The 19,151-nt window shown below is 46.0% G+C and overlaps 1 protein-coding gene across 6 annotated transcripts in view; it reads left to right on the top strand.

The window, feature by feature from the left end:
- LOC139264555 (contactin-associated protein-like 2) overlaps positions 1 to 19,151 on the top strand; it is a 2,534,539-nt gene that overhangs the window by 1,897,432 nt on the left and 617,956 nt on the right. For all 6 annotated transcript variants that reach the window (XM_070881196.1, XM_070881199.1, XM_070881197.1 and 3 more), the window contains one exon: positions 13,628 to 13,755. In XM_070881196.1, coding sequence (XP_070737297.1) covers positions 13,628 to 13,755 — 128 coding nt within the window. The remainder of the gene's footprint in view (positions 1 to 13,627; positions 13,756 to 19,151) is intronic.

The raw sequence follows: 19,151 nt of genomic DNA, 5'->3' as shown, positions 1-19,151 counted from the left end.
CACCCAAGGCCCCACACCATTGCTGGCCAAGAATGGGGAGACACTCATCAATGACACCAAGACAGTCAGGACCCGCTGGAAGGAGCACTTCGAAGATCTCCTCAACCGAGACTCTGCCTTTGACTCAAGTGTCCTCGACTCCATCCCGCAGTATGCTACCCGCCACCATCTCAGTAAAACCCCAGCCCTGCACGAGGTAGAAAAAGCCATAAGACAGCTGAAGATCAACAAGGCATCGGAAGTGGATGGAATCCCTGCTGAGACACTAAAGTATGGCGGAGAGGCACTATTGGCACGAATGCATGACCTCATCTCTCTCATATGGAAGGAGGAAAGAATGTCGGGAGATCTGAGAGATACAGTAATCGTGACCATCTTTAAAAAAGGGGTCAAGTCCGACTCCGGCAACTACAGATGAATCTTCCTGTTATCAGCCATTAGGAAGGTCATCGCTAGAATCCTCCTAAACCATCTTCTCCCTGTGGCTGAGGAGCTCTTCCCGGAGTCACAGTGCGGATTCCGTCCATACGGGGCACAACGGATATGATCTTTAGAGAAATGCAGGGAACAACACCAACCCTTGTACATGGCCTCCTTTGACCTTACAAAGGCCTTCAACACTGTTAACCGTGGGGGACTATGGAGCGTCCTCCTCCATTTCGGCTGCCCCCAAATGTTTGTCGCCATTCTTCGCCTGTTCCACGACGACATGCAAGCCGTGATTCTGAACAATAGATCCACCACAAACCCAATCCTCATCCGGACCGACGTCAAGCAGGGCTGTGTCATCGCACCCAACCCTCTTCTCGATCTTCCTCGCGGCAATGCTCCACCTCACACTCATCAAGCTCTCCGCTGAAGTGGAACTAAACTACAGAACCAGTGGGAACCTGCTCAACCTCCGTCGTCTCGAGGTCAGATCCAAGACCATCCTATCCTCTATCGTCAAGCTACAGTACATGGACGACGCTTGCGTCTGCACACATTCAGAGACTGAACTCCAAGTCATAGTCAACATCTTAATTGAGACATACGAAAGCATGGGCCTTACACTAAACATCCGTAAGACAAAGGTCCTCCAGCAACCTGACCCCGTGACACAGCACTGCCCCCTAGTCATCCAGATCCATGGCATGGCCCTGGAAAACGTGGACCACTTTCCAGCAAAACACAGTACAACACACACCCTGGCCCATCTAAACAGGCCCCTAACGCAAAGTACCCACATCTAAAACACCCCTGCTCGGATTCAAAGTTGCACCACTGAATCTGTCCAACAGAATGTGCGTACGCCTATGATCCTTGCACTAAACCCCTAAGGCTTGGTTGGGACATACGCCACCCTTTCACACTATGCGGTGGTCTTAAAGATAGGTGGGCTGGGATAAATACTCACCAATTACCCCTCTGGCTTACTCGCTGCTTCTCCCGATGAGGCGTATCTTCTGGTTCTGTACCAATCTGTAGTATTCAAGTCCAGTCTCAAGGTCAGCTTCCTAGTTGAAATAGCGAGGCTCTCTTTGTTCATAGCTGGTATTTCTTCTCTCCGTCCCAGATGAAGTGCTCAATCCTTGTGTGTTGGATGATGCAAGCAGGCGTAGAAGAAGGGCGAGAGAGAGCGATGGCAGCAAACTGCCGTCTCTTATACTTGCAAAGATGCTTCTTCTTGCATCAAAAGTTCAACTGTCCATTTGCCTGAGGCAGTTCAACTGAAAAACAAGATGCATCTCCAGCCTATCTCTGTTACTGGGCCTCTTCCTTTGGATGTGGCTCCGAAAAGTCTGCGTGGCCACATCCTTTTCTTTATCTTTCGATGGCCTGAACACCGGCCACTTTACTTAATGTCTCACTGATGGGTTCCCATTACATGACAAAAAGCACCCATCAACCATGATGCTCCTGCTTTCAACCATTGACCCATCCCCGCCCAGCAGATGTGTATTCCTGTGGGACATGTTTGGACCTGTCCCACTTCAGCTGTCTGCTCTTCTGCAGCAACCAGAAATATGTTGAAGCAATGTCCAACACTTAAATCCAAACGTGTATTTTTGCCGAATTCTTACAGGCCCCCCCAACGCATGTTCAGCGCGGGGGGGTTTTCAGCAGTGAGTACTTCTGCTGGAATTGGCCGACTGAAGCCGCGGTAAAGGGATTTTTGCCGCAGTGACTTCATCAGGATGCGCACCGCTGCTACGCAGCCACGCAATTCTTATTCAGGTTTAAAAAGGGAGGTGTTTTTTAAGCAGTGTCCCCGGCAGCTTTTTGGGTCGGTACACTTTGCCGTGATATGTGATGCTGCGGGATGAGGACAATGGAGGATTCCCGCAACCAGGGTTATTTTTGCTCAAAAGTTTTGCTCTTTTTCTTTCTGGCTTTAATTTAACCTGCTGAGTGATGTTAGTTTTTGTGAGTTTTAAGAACTTTCAGCTCTCACTCATTAGTGGAGGCCTTTCTGTGCTCCAGAGGCCTGGTTATCAGGGTGCAGCCTTGAAGCACAATGGGATCAGTGTTGGCAGGGGAACACCTTGTACACCTTGTCAGACATAGGGCGGCACTCAGGAGAAGATGGCGCCGTCATCAATGTGCAAAGAGGCAGTAGGGAAGGGAAGCGTCAGCCAAGCTTGCCCAACATCCACAAGGGCCTGCAGATGTGCGCAGACCTGCACATAGAGAGGGTGTCCAGGAGGGAGATGGCATCAGAAGGAGTGTCAGGCATACTGACCACCCCCCCTCCCCCCCACCACCACATACTGGGCCAGGAGCCTTGCCAGCAATAGCTTGCAGAGGCACGCAACCATGAGGAGGACCAGGGAGATGGGCATCATCCAGCTGCCATGGGAGGTGGACAACACAGAGGAGGGGGGAGGAGGCCCTACTCTCATAGGGTCTACAGACCTTAGTTCTCCTTCCTCCAGCTCCCTAATGAGCTATGTCTGCGAAGGCTGAGATTCAGAAAGGAGTAACTGACGGAGCTCTACAATGTGTTGCGGGAAGATCTTGAGCCTCACATAAGGCTCAGAACCACCCTGACTGTTGAGACCAAGGTCACCATACACCACGGAGTCTTTCCAGTCTGCCACTGCAGACATTGGCAATATTTTTCAATTCTCTGCACGTCGCTCCATCCCACCAGGTTACCGATGCACTGTTCAGGAGAAGACTGGACTATATCTCATTCCCGATGACGAGAGACAAGCAGGTGGAGCGGCAGGCTGGATTTGCCCACATTGCAGGGTTCCCGAGAGTGCAGGGTGCAATCGACTGCACACACGTTAGGCTGAGGGTGCTACAACACCACCCCCGAGATCTTTGTCAACCGTAAGGGGTTCCACTTGCTCAATGTGCAGCTTGTGTGTGACCACCAGCATAGGATCCTGTCAGTTGATGCGACGTACCCAGGTATGATTCATTCATTCTGCACCAGACCAGTGTGCCCACCCTCTTCACCGACCCAAATCAGGATTGTGGTTGGCTGCTTGGCGACAAGGGATATCCCCTGTCCATTTGGCTGCTCACTCCACTGCGGAACCCCAGGGCAGCGGCAGAGCATAAGAACACAAGAACATAAGAATTAGGAACAGGAGTAGGCCATCTAACCCCTCGAGCCTGCTCCGCCATTCAACAAGATCATGGCTGATCTGGCCGTGGACTCAGCTCCACTTACCCGGCTGCTCCCCGTAACCCTTAATTCCCTTATTGGTTAAAAATCTATCGATCTGTGATTTGAATACATTCAATGAGCTAGCCTCAACTGCTTCCTTGGGCAGAGAATTCCACAGATTCACAACCCTTTGGGAGAAGAAATTCCTTCTCAACTCGGTTTTAAAATTGGCTCCCGCGTATTTTGAGGCTGTGCCCCTCTAGTTCTAGTCTCCCCGACCAGTGGAAACAACCTCTCTGCCTCTATCTTGTCCATCCCTTTCATTATTTTAAATGTTTCTATAAGATCACCCCTCATCCTTCTGAACTCCAACGAGTAAAGACCCAGTCTACTCAATCTATCATCATAAGGTAACCCCCTCATCTCCGGAATCAGCCTAGTGAATCGTCTCTGTACCCCCTCCAAAGCTAGTATATCCTTCCTTAAGTAAGGTGACCAAAACTGCACGCAGTACTCCAGGTGTGGCCTCACCAATACCCTATACAGTTGCAGCAGGACCTCCCTGCTTTTGTACTCCATCCCTCTCGCAATGAAGGCCAACATTCCATTCGCCTTTCTGATTACCTGCTGCACCTGCAAACTAACTTTTTGAGATTCATCCCCAGGTCCCTCTGCACCGCAGCATGTTGTAATTTCTCCCCATTCAAATAATATTCCATTTTACTGTTTTTTTTCCCAAGGTGGATGACCTCACACTTTCCGACATTGTATTCCATCGCCAAACCTTAGCCCATTCGCTTAACCTATCTAAATCTCTTTGCAGTCTCTCTGTGTCCTCTACACAACCCGCTTTCCCACTAATCTTTGTATCATCTGCAAATTTTGTTACACTACACTCTGTCCCCTCTTCCAGTCATCTATGTATATTGTAAACAGTTGTGGTCCCAGCACCGATCCCTGTGGCACACCACTAACCACCGATTTCCAACCCGAAAAGGACCCATTTATCCTGACTTTCTGCTTTCTGTTAGCCAGCCAATTCTCTATCCATGCTAATACATTTCCTCTGACTCCGTGTACCTTTATCTTCTGCAGTAACCTTTTGTGTGGCACCTTATTGAATGCCTTTTGGAAATCTAAATACACCACATCCATCGGTACACCTCTATCCACCATGCTCGTTATATCCTCAAAGAATTCCAGTAAATTAGTTAAACATGATTTCCCCTTCATGAATTCATGAATCCAGAGCATGCCTACAATGGCGCTCATTCTGGCATCAGGTACATCATCGAGCACTGCATTGGGATCCTCAAGAACAGGTTCCGTTGCCTGGACCAGTCTGGTAGCGCTTTGCAGTACGCTCCTGAACGGGTCTCCATAACCGTCGTGGTCTGCTACTTGCTGCACAACCTGGCCCTCATGAGGGGACAGCCACTTGAGGTCGAGGCAGCAGTACCACCTGAGGAGGAGGAGGATCCGGATCCCCATCAGCACCCAGCCAGGAGATGCCATCGCCATTGCAACCCTGCAAGGGAGGTGCAGCTACATCTGATAGCTGCATGATTCACATAACCCTTCAACTCCCACTTTCCATGGCCATCCCAATGAGTGCCTTCACACAGAATGGCCCACTCCCAAATGAAACACCTGGCTAAATATATGTGGCAAAAAATAAAGATTTATCAAATGATCAAAGTCAGTGCAAAAACTCTACAGAAACAAAAAGACTACCATCAACTACCACAAATAATCATTTTTTACCCCTGTGCATCACTTTATAACACTGTGCCTAAGTATCTCCCCTGTGGCTGCACCTTGGGTCTGAGAAGGCTGCTGTGGTTGTTGTCCTTGTCAGGGCCGGGTGCAGGCTGTCCAGCACCCTCCTGGGAGGGTGTAGTCTAGCGTGGCTCGGGCGAGGCCATGTGTGGAGGCACTGGCGGAGTGGTAAGTCTGGGGTCAGGAATGGTGTGATCCTGAGAGAGAACATCATTAGGATCCTGGTCCGAGGTGCCTGAGTCACTCCCCGGGGGTGGCACACTACCACTGCCACCAAGCTGAGAGAGGTCAGGTCGGTGGTGTGGCCGACACTGGAAAGTCCCCTGTGGCCCCTGGTGGACCCAGCCGTGAATGCAACACTGAGGTGTTGGGTGACATTGAACTGAGGCTGCATGAGAGCAGCCAGAGTCTCAAATCCACCAGTGATGGCAGCAGTTTGACGCTCCATGGCAGCACTAAGACGCTCCATGTCCTGTTGCCCTGAGTGCATAAGAGCAGGGCCGAGGCCATCCTCTCCAATCCAGTACTGATGCGCTCGTTCCTTCACACCCATGCTGAAATGGCAACTGCCATATCACCTGTAGGTTGCGGCATCACAGTTGGATCCGCACAGTCACTCTGGGAATCCACCATCACCTGCACACTGGCAATGATGGACTCCAAGGTGTGCGCAGAGCTGTCGACTATGCGAGAGGTGGACTCCTCCACACTCTTAACCACTTCCAACAGACTCCCTGGCACCCTTGTCAGTGTCCCCAACATCTGGGAATGCATGGCCTCCACCCTTCTTTCATTTGCCGCTATATTGATGGCGACCAGCACCTCAGCTCTCTCCTCCAGAGCTGCGAGGATCTGCCTCACCACCACTGGTCCTCCTTTGCTCGGCTCTATTGTGAGCCAGTTTGGCCTGCAAAAGAAAGCATGGTTGGTGAGTACCACTGTGATGACGCATCAGAAATGAGTGCACGTGCAGCTGTCAGTGTGACATGAAAGGGAGCCTCCATTACGAGAACACACACATATATTTATAGAGACTTGAACAATGAAATGCTGTTTGAGTGACTAAACAGTGAGTATGGGAAATAAGAGCATGTTGAAGGAGAGGCTCGCAGATGCAAGGTCAGCAGTTGCTGGAAGAGATACTCACTTTCATAAGATGGATTATGTTGTGAAATCTTTTCCTGCACTGCATGGGAATCCTCTGATAAATGGAGGTGCTGAGATCTCCTCTGCTATTGTAGGGTGTTTGTTTTGTTTACTCTGCTCTGATTCTTAGACTTCGGAACTTATAGTGGGAAAGGATAACACGTGGCACAAAATTTTAGGCTTAACACAGTGTTCGTTTTATTATGCAACAAAACCCAACTAAAAACTACAGGACTGGACTGCCAAGAGAAATTTGACTTTAGACATGCAATCGCCAGCCCTGGCTGTAGCTATTCTTCTGTCCGTTCTCTGCAGTGCCTGTTCCTTTTGTGTCCTTCTGTCTCTTGCTCCTGCTTCTGTGTTTCTTCCTGTGTTCTCTGCTTGCTGTTGCTTCATCCTGTGTTTGTATATTTATAACCAGGTTTTGAATAAGTTTCCCGCTATGACAAAATTCAATTATCGATCCATTTAACTGGTTGGTGATGAGGTTGTATGGCTCCAAATTTGTACACGGAGTTGACAATGCAAAGGATATTTCCATATGCTGAATACTGTTAGCCCAAAAACTTGCACTTCAAGGGAGTCCTTTGTTACAGACTTAATCTCTCCAGAGGCTGTTTTCCCCACCCTGGTAAATCATGTTAAGGGCCTCACGTAACAACTCCATTGTTGTTATGCATGAAGTCAGTTTTGGTTCCTGACCACAGGATGTCCTTAATTGTCCAGTTTAATTCAAAAGCTTGCATCAATCAATTTTTAGTTCATGGTCTGCATTTTTCTGAAGATTAGTAACCTTACACTATCTCCCTCCATGCATTCGTGACGAGCTGGTGATTTGGTCTCCCCACGACCAGATACAGCAGTCTCCTCCTGCCCTTACACTTTGCATAAGGGTGTCCAGCTTGGCATCTGTGAAGCAGCTTGCCCTCCTTGCTCCTCTCACACCAACCATCTCTCAAAGTCAACTCCATCCCCTCTCAGGGCCTAGCTGCAAACCCTAACCTTTGAGAAGGCCAGGGATCAACTGGCTTGTTACAAACACATTACCAGCATGCTGAATTGCTCTGTGGAGATTCTGCTTCAATGAACACAGCCACACCGCTGGAAACTGCACTTTGGAGGCGCTCCTTTCCCTAGAACCTATTTTTCTACTTTTTGAGCTGAAAATCAATCAATGGCCCCCAAAAAATCGGGAGATGCGCCAGCTTTCTTGCACTACTGATGGATCTGTGCTATGAACCTTTATGGTTCTATCATAAACTTGCCTTTTATTATGGCTGGTCCAGTTAAGCTTCTTGTCAGGGGTGACCCCAGGGTGTTTATGGTGGGGACCCCATGATGGTGGTGCCATTCAAGGTCAGGGGAGGTTGTTAGACATTTTCTTGTTGGAGTTGGTCATTGCCTGACAAATATGAGGCACGAATGTAACCTTCCACTTCTCAGTCCATGTCTGCATATCCTGCTCTATGCTGGCATAGGCTGCTTCATTTTCAAAGAGTTGTGACTGGAGCTGAACACTCTGGAATTTCAGTGACCAGCCCCATTCCTGACATTGTGATGGAGGGAGGTTAATAATGAAGAAGCTGAAGAAGACCCTGCCCTGAGGAACTGCTGCAACAATGTTCTGGAGCTGCAGAAATTGGCCTCCAGCAACTGTAACCATTTTCCTGTGTCTCAGGTATGACTGTTTCCACTAGAGGGTTTTTCCCTTTGACCCCCCTACTGACCTCCTTCAGTTTTGCAAGAGCCCCTTGGTACCATATTTTGTAGCATACTGTTTTGAGGTCTAGGGCAGCTACACTCTCATCTCCCAAAGCATTCAGCTCTTGCATCCATGTCTGAATCAAAGCTAAGGTGAGGTCTGGATGGATGAACTGTGATGGTGATCTTTTGATTAACAAGTTTGCATGAAATACAATATTCCTATGCAGAAAATAGAGAGAACAGGCAAGAATGATAGTTGGCATAGGGGAGAGTGAGTGTGTGATTGGAAAGATGAGATGTAATATGCTGCATTTCACCTCGTATTACTTGCATATATCAAACTTATGTACAGAAAACTTACAATTAAAAAATGAAGTGTATTTTCACAGTAGATATCAGGGTCAGCATTTTCTTCCTTAGATGTAACTCAGAAATTAAACCTGAAAATACACCAATATTGCGTCCATTATGCCGATATCAAATTACACCCAAGTATCCACCAAGCTCATTGGAATATGCCCGATTTTAAAACAGTGGTAATCAATGTGAACAGTCAGGGCCCAAGAAAATTCTGAACCCATACTTCTTGAAGTCCAGAACCACGGGACATAGTCTAAGGATAAGGGGTAAGCCATTTAGGACTGAGATGAGGAGAAACTTCTTCGCCCAGAGAGTTGTTAACCTGTGGAATTCCCTACTGCAGAGTGTTGTTGATGCCAGCTCATTGGATATATTCAAGAGGGAGTTAGATATGGCCCTTATGGCTAAAGGGATCAAGGGGTATGGAGCGAAAGCAGGAAAGGGGTACTGAGGGAATGATCAGCCATGATATTGAATGGTGGTGCAGGCTCGAAGGCCGAATGGCCTACTCCTGCACCTATTTTCTATGTTTCTATGTTTATGTCTTCTTTGAGACTTGAAATTTAAGCACAGAAGTTTAAGAACCTGCAATTGGGTAAGCTTTTCAATTTTAATGTGACTTTTCTTATGCCATAAAAATTCACTGAAAGAAAGCGAGGAAAAACAGAGCAGATCTCAGGGAGGATAAATTCTTTTTAAAAAAAGATGAGAAAAATGACTGTTTCCTGCTGCGCCTGAAAATTCTGATCTCTCCGTTACCCCGACCCACTCCACGAACAAGTGTAATTGGAGGATACTCGCATTTGAGTGCCGGGGGCATGGCCAGTTTTGAGGCCAGAGATTTTTTCGGACCGAGGATTTGATGGATAAAAAAGCTCAGAGACATGGGCGTACTGTAGTTATGCATGTAACCTACTTACAACCAAAATTCAAAGATTTTTTTAAGACACATAATTTGTTTGCGCAATAATGGCCGCAAATGCAAAGGAAATTCCAGGCCCAGGTTCCTTCTTTTCAGTTTAATCTGGCACTCTGGCAGTAGTTGAACACTCAATAAATTGTCAGTTTAAATAGTTTTTATCTAAAGTAAAAAAATAAAGCTTTTTGAAGACAAACAAAATATAAAAAGCGGCTTTTGAATGGAGGTATATTGCAACTTGATATCCTGTAATAACTATTGTCTTTAGCTGTCTCTGATGGCTGACAGTCAATACTGTGCATTTAGTGTCCGTTTTGCTTTCGCTGAATCTGTAATGCATTAACGATCGACTACTTCACATTTTTCATTGTGTTAATGCATTCAAATTGAACTACAAGTGTTCGTTTACCATTTTTATCTAATTTTATGTCTTGCTCATTTTCCCACGCATATTTCTGTTGATTACACCTCAAACCAACACTTTCCATGCACCTCATTAGAATAAAATTTCACCTCTGTGCCCATCGCATTTTCTGAACCTCCATTATCACAGACCTTTAAGTAAAGTATAGGTTAATCGATGCATTTCATCCCATGTCCTTCTTGAACTGTATTTAAATTCAGTACAACTCAACAGCTATTAAAGCTTACAATTTAATGATAATGGCAAATGAGAGTTTAAAACTCATTAACAATACAAAATGTGCATGGAAGAATATAGATGCAAGAAACTTTACACTATGTAACTCCATAATCTGGAAAATCAATTTAAGTACATGAACCAAAATAACAAACGAGTGAATCTAATAAGCTAAATATTACAATACTGGAAACAATTTTTTAGTATCATTTCAATTTATTGCTTTTCTTCCTTCAAATTATTTTGTAAACCATTGAACATGTTAGGGACCAATTTGTAAGGCACATGGGATTTCAGGTTGCTTTGGGATTTTGAACTTTTAAATAAGGTTGCGACATGAATACTCAACTGGTAATTGTTGTACTTAACGGACAACTGAGCCTTTCATGCCAGGAAAGTCTCAAGTTTGATTGCTGTCTGTGCTGAGTCAGCTCATCTCAAGCACTTCAGTGGTAGAGTTCTACAACTGATCTTAAAATCTTTGTGCGAGTAGAGGAAGTCTGTCAGGCTTCCTGCTCTTGATCGCGATCCACTGACCGCTACTGGAAAGTATGGGCATCAGGCAAAGACAGGATTAGGCTCAGCTGTGATACCCCTATGACGAATAAACAGTTGGGAACCACTGCAAGCTTTGCTCCAGATCCCGAGCTGCTTGTGTCTCCAATTAATACCTGGCTTACTGCCTAGGTTCACGTGACGAATCGTCACTTGAGAGAGGTATCAAAGCGTAGCTGATGACTGTGAAACCATATCCCAACAGGCTTTAGGAGGGAATAAAATTTGAGAAGTGTTAATAAATAATGTTAGAATCAGTTTAAAAACAGTAGCTATCTTGCCACCATGTTTATGGTACCTATTATTCCAGCAGGTCACACATATTGCATGTAAAAAATTGAGGGAAAATTTTCAAATGGGATTAACAGTGATACTGTGATCCCAGCAGGAAGTGCACTCGATGGGTGCCTGGTCTTGGAGAATTGGGGCTTGAATATTGAAGCTGTGTCTCAGACCCCATTTGCTAAGAGAATGGCTTCCCCATTGGAAGTGCAGGAGCATAGAATCACCCTTATTATATTTGATTTTCCTGAACCTGAAACATATTAAATTTTATTTATTAGAATATACTACTATATCTTCGGTAGTGCCATGCACAGGCTGAGGAGCAGAGGCCCAGGATTGAGTAGAATTCTCATAGGGCAGAGGGGATAGATGGGCAAGGCTGCCATGTCAGGCTGACAGTTATGTCCCGAATTCGGCCAGGCAGCCTGGCAACCCCTCTTGGGTTCCATGCCACTGCTCTGGCCGAAACCCTCCCTGGTGGCCCAGTGGACCGAACTTAAAGAATCGGACAGCTCCCCTCTTTAAGTGAAGGGAAGAGCCCCCATGGTGGCGCGACACCGTGATAATTGACTGCCGCAACTCCCGCCCCTCCAGACTGCGGACCTCCGCTTATCGCTACACATCCACCCCCATTATGACCGTCTGCTGGGGGAAAAAAAGCCAAAGAGCGGAATTTTGTTCAAGAGTCCACCGCGCTGGTAAAAACAATAGAAACAGGGTAGGTGCGTCCCATTTCCAACGGTGAGCAATTTCGACCCCTTGGTTTCCTTGCCCAAGGAAGGATATACTTGCCTTAGAGGGAGTGCAACTCAGGATAACCTGACTGATTCTTGGGATGAGGGGATTGCTCGATGAGGAGAGATCTTTCTCCTGGCTGGGGCGTCTAGAACCAGGGTCACAGTCTCAGAATATGGGTTTGGCCATTTAGGACTGAGATGAGGAGACTTTTTTTTCACTCAAATGGTTGTGAATCTTTGGAATTCTCTACCCCAGAAGGCTGTAGATGCTCAGGCATTGAGTATATTCAAGACAGAGATTAATAAATCTTTAGATACAAAGGGAATCAAGGGATATAGGGATAGTACAGGAAGGTGGAGTTGAGGTAGAAGAACAACCATGATCTTATTGATGGGCCAAATTGCCTATTCCTGCTCCTAATTCTTATATGTTCTTACATCAGCAGTCACTATAGAGGTAAGTTACAACAAACGACAGCAACAGTGATGCAGCTGATCCAATATCTACTGCAGTTCTGAAAGTGTTTTATTATTAGTATAGCTCTAGAGTCTCAAAAGGATTTCACTATCATGTTAGAGCTCCACCTCTTTGGCTGTCTATTGGTTTTATTCCTCACCCTCAATGAAAAAGAACAAGAGAAATGTTGACACAGTCAGATCTCTGTCTGTTGTAATGTATTTGCTTCATGGGTTCTTTGCTCAAGAATTCATAGCAACACATTGTTATTAAGAACTATTTGGTTTATTAGCAACGGTTTAACAATCACACTACACATTACCAGTTCCCCCACCAGGCTCACAACCACCTGCCTAGTGTATTAGTGAGGCCGCACCTGGAGTACTGCGTGCAGTTTTGGTCACCTTACTTAAGGAAGGATATACCAGCTTTGGAGGGGGTACAGAGACGATTCACTAGGCTGATTCCGGAGATGAGAGGGTTACCTTATGATGATAGATTGAGCAGACTGGGTCTTTACTCGTTGGAGTTCAGAAGGATGAGGGGTGATCTTATCGAAACATTTAAAATAATGAAAGGGATAGACAAGATAGAGGCAGAGAGGTTGTTTCCACTGGTCGGGGAGACTAAAACTAGGGGGCACAGCCTCAAAATATGGGGGAGCCAATTTAATACCGAGTTGAGAAGGAATTTCTTCTCCCAGGTGGTTATGAATCTGTGGAATTCTCTGCCCAAGGAAGCAGTTGAGGCTAGCTCATTGAATGTTTTCATATCACAGATAGATTGATTTTTAACCAATAAGGGAACTAAGGGTTATGGGGAGCAGGCGGGTAAGTGGAGCTGAGTCCACGACCAGATCAGCCATGATCTTGTCGAATAGCGGAGCAGGCTCGAGGGGCTAGATAGCCTACTCCTGTTCCTAATTCTTATGTTCTTATGTTCTTATGTTATGTTCTTATGTCTCATCGTGGATCCCCTAAACCCAACTGGCTGAGATTTTATTGAGTCTTGTGAACATCACATGGCTGGCTAAGCCACTCACAATTCAACAGCTCTGCAAACCTGTGAGCATACTCACAGGACATACATTACTTCCATAAACCCGGGAGATTGTGATCCTCGGGTAGGAGGCAGGATACCGCAGTCTGTTGTGAGATTCCAACTGAATCTTGGTCAACTTATAAAAGGACATGGAAAAATGTTTTGGCAAACATTTTTTAGTGGGAGAAATAATATATAATTTTCATCATCATAATCTTGCATACAACTGAGATACTTCCAAGCAAATTTTGTATTTCATTGTGTGCGTGCAGATGGAAAATGTTTTACCAAGACACTTTTACAGTTGTTTATATCCAAAAATATGAAACATAAAAACTGCTAATAGTTCATGCCTAATTTTACAGACATAGTAATCTATCTTTTTTGGTGAAATAATTTTCAGGAGGAAGGATGCTGGACTTCTCACTTATAAAGATCATCTTCCAGTAAGCCAGGTATTAATTGGAGACACTAGCCGCTCGGGATCCGAAGCAAAGCTTGCAGTCGGTCCGCTACTTTGCCAAGGAGACAGTAAGTAGTTTTCATTCTATGTTACACAAGTTATCATTTGAGCTTTTCTCCACAGACTGAGGGAAAAATACTAGCATAAACATATTGGCATTTTGAACAAGGGTATGATTCCAAACCAAATTATTTCCACGCTGCTCGTGAAGCAGAGAATTAATTTACATTTCATTTTCAGCTAAGAAATCCATTCTTTAAAAATAATGAAACAGTGCAGCACAGGCATTTTTAAGAATGCTCTGTAGTAATCTATGGCAAGCAATTTTAAATTTCTACTTATGAGCATAATTCATGTGCAACTTTGATCATAACTTATACAGCTAAACTGAAAAAGCTAATAATCTAATATGAATACTAAGTCTGTGATTCACTGTAAATGTAGTAATGCTTGTGGCCTAGACAGATGAGCTATAAGCCTCATTTAGAAAATTTCCAATTTGGTAGCCAGTCACATTTGGAGACAGGTAATTAAAATACACGGTGTGCATTATTAATGTCTCCCCATTTACTAACAGTTGCAAGTTACATTTATATTGTAACAAAGGAACTTTACGGGGGGAGAGAAAACTGAGACACTGAGGAGGAAATGGAAGTAGATTTAAGGGAGGTGACCAAAGGTGAGGTCAAAAAGGTATGCTTTGAGAAGGTTTTTGACGATATGAAGAATTCAAGCGAAGTTGAAGGTGTTGGAAGAGAATTCCAAAGAGGAAGGCCATGATGGTTAAAGATTCTACCATCGATAATGAAGGGGGCTGGGCATATACTTTCCCAGAAGACCAGAGGGTGCAAGCTAAGATTTGGACGAGAGAAAATTGTAGAGTTGTGTTGGAGCAAGACTATGGATGGATTTGGAGCTTAAGGGTGTGTATTTTGAAATGAATACAACAACTTGCATGTATATAGCCTGTGCCACACCATAATGACTGGAGCATCATAACTAAACGCAGCCTTAAGCCCTATCCCCCCCAGATTAGGAGATAGGAAATCAGCGGAAGTTGGCAAGGCCTGGGCTGATGGGTGAATGGGGCTGAGTATGGAATAGGGGGCCCAAATTTCCCCAAGAGTTACCCCATTTTTTGGAGTAAGTAGCTTTTTTTGGAGTAACTTAAATATTGCAAATTTCCCCATTTAACTTGCTCCAATGTAAGTCAGTTAGTTAGGTTTTTTCTAGTTTAGTTTGTTCTCTCCAGAAGGGGGCTTAACAAGTCACTTACGCCTCTTTTGGCCATAGAAGCAAATTTGGCCAGCTGAAAGTTACTCCAAACTAACTTAGGCCAGTGTATGTGGCCACTTTTGCAGGCACAGATAAACCTTACCTACATTTAAGAAATCAGCGCAGGTAGCCAGAGATAGGTCGGCGGTGGGGGGTGAGTTAGAGGATTCTAAAGTACTAAAGACCTTCACAACATCTTCAACACAACAGCTTCACAACATCATCAGAAATAAATTAAAGATAAATCAGCTACTGAAAATAGAGCAGTCCTACCTTGCTGACTGCAGAACGCACCGGCTAGCCCTCCCGCCAGGGCTAGGGGCGGCAGGCATGCATGACTGTAGGGGTGAGGAATTTTTCCTTTTTACAGTTGGCCCTAGATGTTGCGTGCTCCTAATGGAGCATGATTCAGTTTTGATGCCAAATATCTTTTATTGGAAATTTTTCAGTGCACTTCAACGACAACGACAACAACAACAACAGCAAAAAAAAGGCTGCACCCATCCGTCACCCACATCTCGGGGAAAGTGCACTTCATCATAGGGTTGGTGGTGGGGGGGGTTGAGGGCCTGGCTTCAGTCTGACCGGTGGCTGGTGAGTGGATTGAAGTGGGAGTGGCATTTGAGTCTTCGGCTTTTGTGCCCTTATTGCAGAAGTCAGCTCCCTGTGACATCTGCCATCATCTGCACACCCTCTGAAATGCCCGCCCTCACTTCCCGTCTTAGTGCAGAGATTTCACCTGATAGTGTCGCGACCTCACCACGCACCCCACTGATGGCCGCCACGAGTGATTTTGTGAGGGCATTGGTCTCCTCACCCAATGAAACAACCTGATTAACTTCTGCTGAGGGCTGCACCTCAGGAGAGACTGGTTGGCTTCTCCTTCCCCTCGTCGTGGGTCTGCCTAGTGGCACCCCTCCAGTGCGAGGCGCAGGCTGGGACGGTGGGGGACTGGGTGTCCCAAGATGCAGTTCCCGACCACTACTGGGACCCACGACCTTGGAAGGTGTGAGCTCATGGAATGTTGCCGAGGAGCTCATGGAGGGTTCTGGCAGTGTGATGCCCTGTGCTATATCCTGATCCATATCGCGGTCAGCATTCTCCCGAGCACACATTTCCATGGACCCCTCCTCCCCCCCCACCACCCGCCTTGGTCTGGAGCGCGCGTATCTGGATCCTCTGGTGGATCTTCAGGATCTTGAGGAGTGTCTTTTTTTGCAAAATACAACAGACCAGTCAAATGGTTAGCAGCCACATGAGGGGGCAGGATGGGTGGCATGAGTAGTCTCACGAGTAGCAGGCCAGTCAGCAAATTGATTTGAAGGGCGACTGTGCATTTTGATGACTCACCCTCACCCTCGCACGTGGGTCCAGCTTGTGCAGAGCTGATTCTTTTTCTGCAGGTGTGACTCAGCAAGGCAGCAACCCTCTGTACCAGGGGTGTCAGTTGGTGCAGATTTGGCAGACCTCCTCCTGTTCTAGTTCTCTCCCTTTTGTTGTGGGCCAATTTCTTCTGCAAAGCTGAAAATATTACTTTTCAGACATGGTGCGCTTCTGATGTGTGGGACACATACGGATGCTCACATTTTCCATTGTAATTCAATTTAAAGATGAAGATATTACTTACACTCACTACTTGACCAATGTCCTGCCATTTCTTCTTGCACTGGCTTCCAGATCTTGCGGTGTTGATCCTAGTGGAGTATTCTTCTGCAACGAGGTTCCATCTTTTTCTCATTTCCTTGGGTGAGACTTTTGATGGACTATTCTTGCTGATATCCAGATCCAGCCATTTCTCCTCAATTAGTCACTAATTTCTCCACTTCCTCATGGAGGAAATTCTTGGTTCGTCTTGCATGCTCTTGCGCCATTCGTCTATTGGACTCACACGCAGGTAATGTTCAAAAATCACACTTCACACTTTCTTCCACCTATTCAGCACTCTTTACCACTCGCTCAGCCACACAAAAATCAAAGCTCACCTTTATATATGCTCCATTACCAATGATTCTGAGGACGCTCTCCCTTTAATTGGTCGATTGCCAAGCTTCCTGTTGCACTGCGCATGCGCACAAACTGGACCGCCCATTGCGCATGCTCAAATGGTCATGCGTCCCCCTGCCGGCATTCCACAAAACGCTGGGCCCAAGTCCCGCCCCCTTGCCGGCCACGCTGAGCAAGCATGGCTGAAGCTCCGCCCCTTCCCAGACTCTGCAGCGCCACGCTGATGGATCTGGACGACGAGGGAGCGGCCAAATTGAGAGGTAAATTTTTGGCGCTTTTTTTCCTCCCACGAAGTCAGCGCACCACATCTAACTACACCGCTCCAAGCGGCTGGGGAAATTTGGGGCCAGGATGTGGGCAGCAGAATTCTGGATGAATTGAAGCTTGTAAAGGCTGAACCTTTGGAAATTAATAACACTTGGTCCATGTGATCAACTGGACTGGTCTCAATCAATGAGAGGGTTGGAGAGGAATTTTTCAGAGTATTCTTTCCCATATTGCCCTGGGTTTTTCCTCTACTCTCCCAGGATTTTACATGATTGTGGGGGGTAAAAAAGTGTCTTGTCATGATACTCTAGCCATCATGGTTTGGGACAGGCTTGATGAACAGATGGCCTTTTCCTGCCCATCAATTTCGTATGTTCAGAAATAGAGCCTAGAGGTTACTGAGGTGTGGATAAAGGTGAGGTAGAGAAGGAAGCAGAAATTGGTGATCTTAGTGATATATTAGTGTTTCATGCTTGTAGCTCGCCAATTACATTGTAATGAGGACCTCGAACCAAAATCAATCTAGGCCCATGCTGATTCCTCTGGGGAGCAGACCTACCTGACTAATGTGCAATACCAGAATCAGCTCCATTAATGCTAATACAATATTTTACAAGAAACGGATTACAAAAATGAAATTGTCCCAATGTGCTATTTTGTCATGTAATGGGCCATAATTTGCGGACCCTACGGGCACATACGGGGTACGTAGGGTCACTGAAGTTCCTTGTTTAGGCATGCACTGCACAGACTTGGGCTATTTGCCCAACGTCTGCCCAGCGAATGCCCGTGACATTCTAAGGCCTGGTAAAAGCTTAAGGCCTGCTTTTACCAGCGTAAGAGTTTAAAAAAGAGAAAAATAAAATTTATGAATAATTTATACATTTGGAAAGCTGTGAAATAAGGTAAGTTTAGAAATAAGGTAATGCCATTTAATTAATTTCAAATGTGATTTAATTTGAAGTGTAGAGATATTTTTATGGGTATTCCCATTCATACTTATGGGGCTGGATTTTTGGTTGTCTAATGCCTCAGTTACCGGTCAGATGGAACGTTAATGGGAGTGTAAGAGGTTACCGACCGTGCGTGCAGCAGTTAACACCATAACCGAAAATTCATTAGAGGCTCACCAGGGGCGCAAACCAGTAGCGTCTGGCTGCTATTGATCACCCCGATCATGACGTATTCCTGGTACAACGCCCACGTTTGCGCCCCGGTCAGAAGATTAGGTGCGGCTGCCAAGAACAACGTCTGGAAAAACAGTCGGTACAGGCTTGCAGAATTATTAACTGGTGGCTACTTAAAGGGCTGAGGAAGCGCTTCCCTCGGAGGTCACAGTCAGTGCAATGTTTACACAGAGCACGGTGTGTGAGCCTCCGAGTTTGCAGCGGCAGACAGAAATAAGAGTTCAGCTTGAGAAAGTGATTTTGAAAACTTCAATGGGTGCATTACTATGCTGTGCCTTTAAGATTCAGCTGTCCCTGGGATCTGACACTAAGTTCCATGCATGCGCAATTGGTCTGCCAAATTTACCGACCAAACTTTCGTTATAGCCCCCCCCAGCTCTGGTGTGCAACGGCTGATTTATCGCCCCTGTCAGCTGCTCGACCGATTTTGTTGAATTTCTGGGCGGGTTGCACAAACTTTTTCAAGACACTAAAAGTACTGTTCCGCCTGGGTTGCCAATCCAAATGAGGCCGACCAAATTTCAACCCCATGGGGTTTCCGTACATTCTGAATCCCCATAAGTATGAATGATCCCCTTCTGTTATTCATTGAGCTAACCCACTTGATCCCAGGTGCGCTTGAAAACCACGTGCTTCTCTGGGATATGTGGGCTGAATCTCCATACCTCCCGGACCACCAGGTATGTGGGCATTTTATTTGCGGATTGGAGGCATTTCTTCGGGAAGCCTCC

Source organism: Pristiophorus japonicus, chromosome 5 (genome assembly GCF_044704955.1).
Source record: "Pristiophorus japonicus isolate sPriJap1 chromosome 5, sPriJap1.hap1, whole genome shotgun sequence".
Classification (NCBI taxonomy): domain Eukaryota; kingdom Metazoa; phylum Chordata; class Chondrichthyes; family Pristiophoridae; genus Pristiophorus; species Pristiophorus japonicus.
Note: the sequence above shows the minus strand (reverse complement) of the source record. Positions and strands in the feature narration are given on the sequence as shown.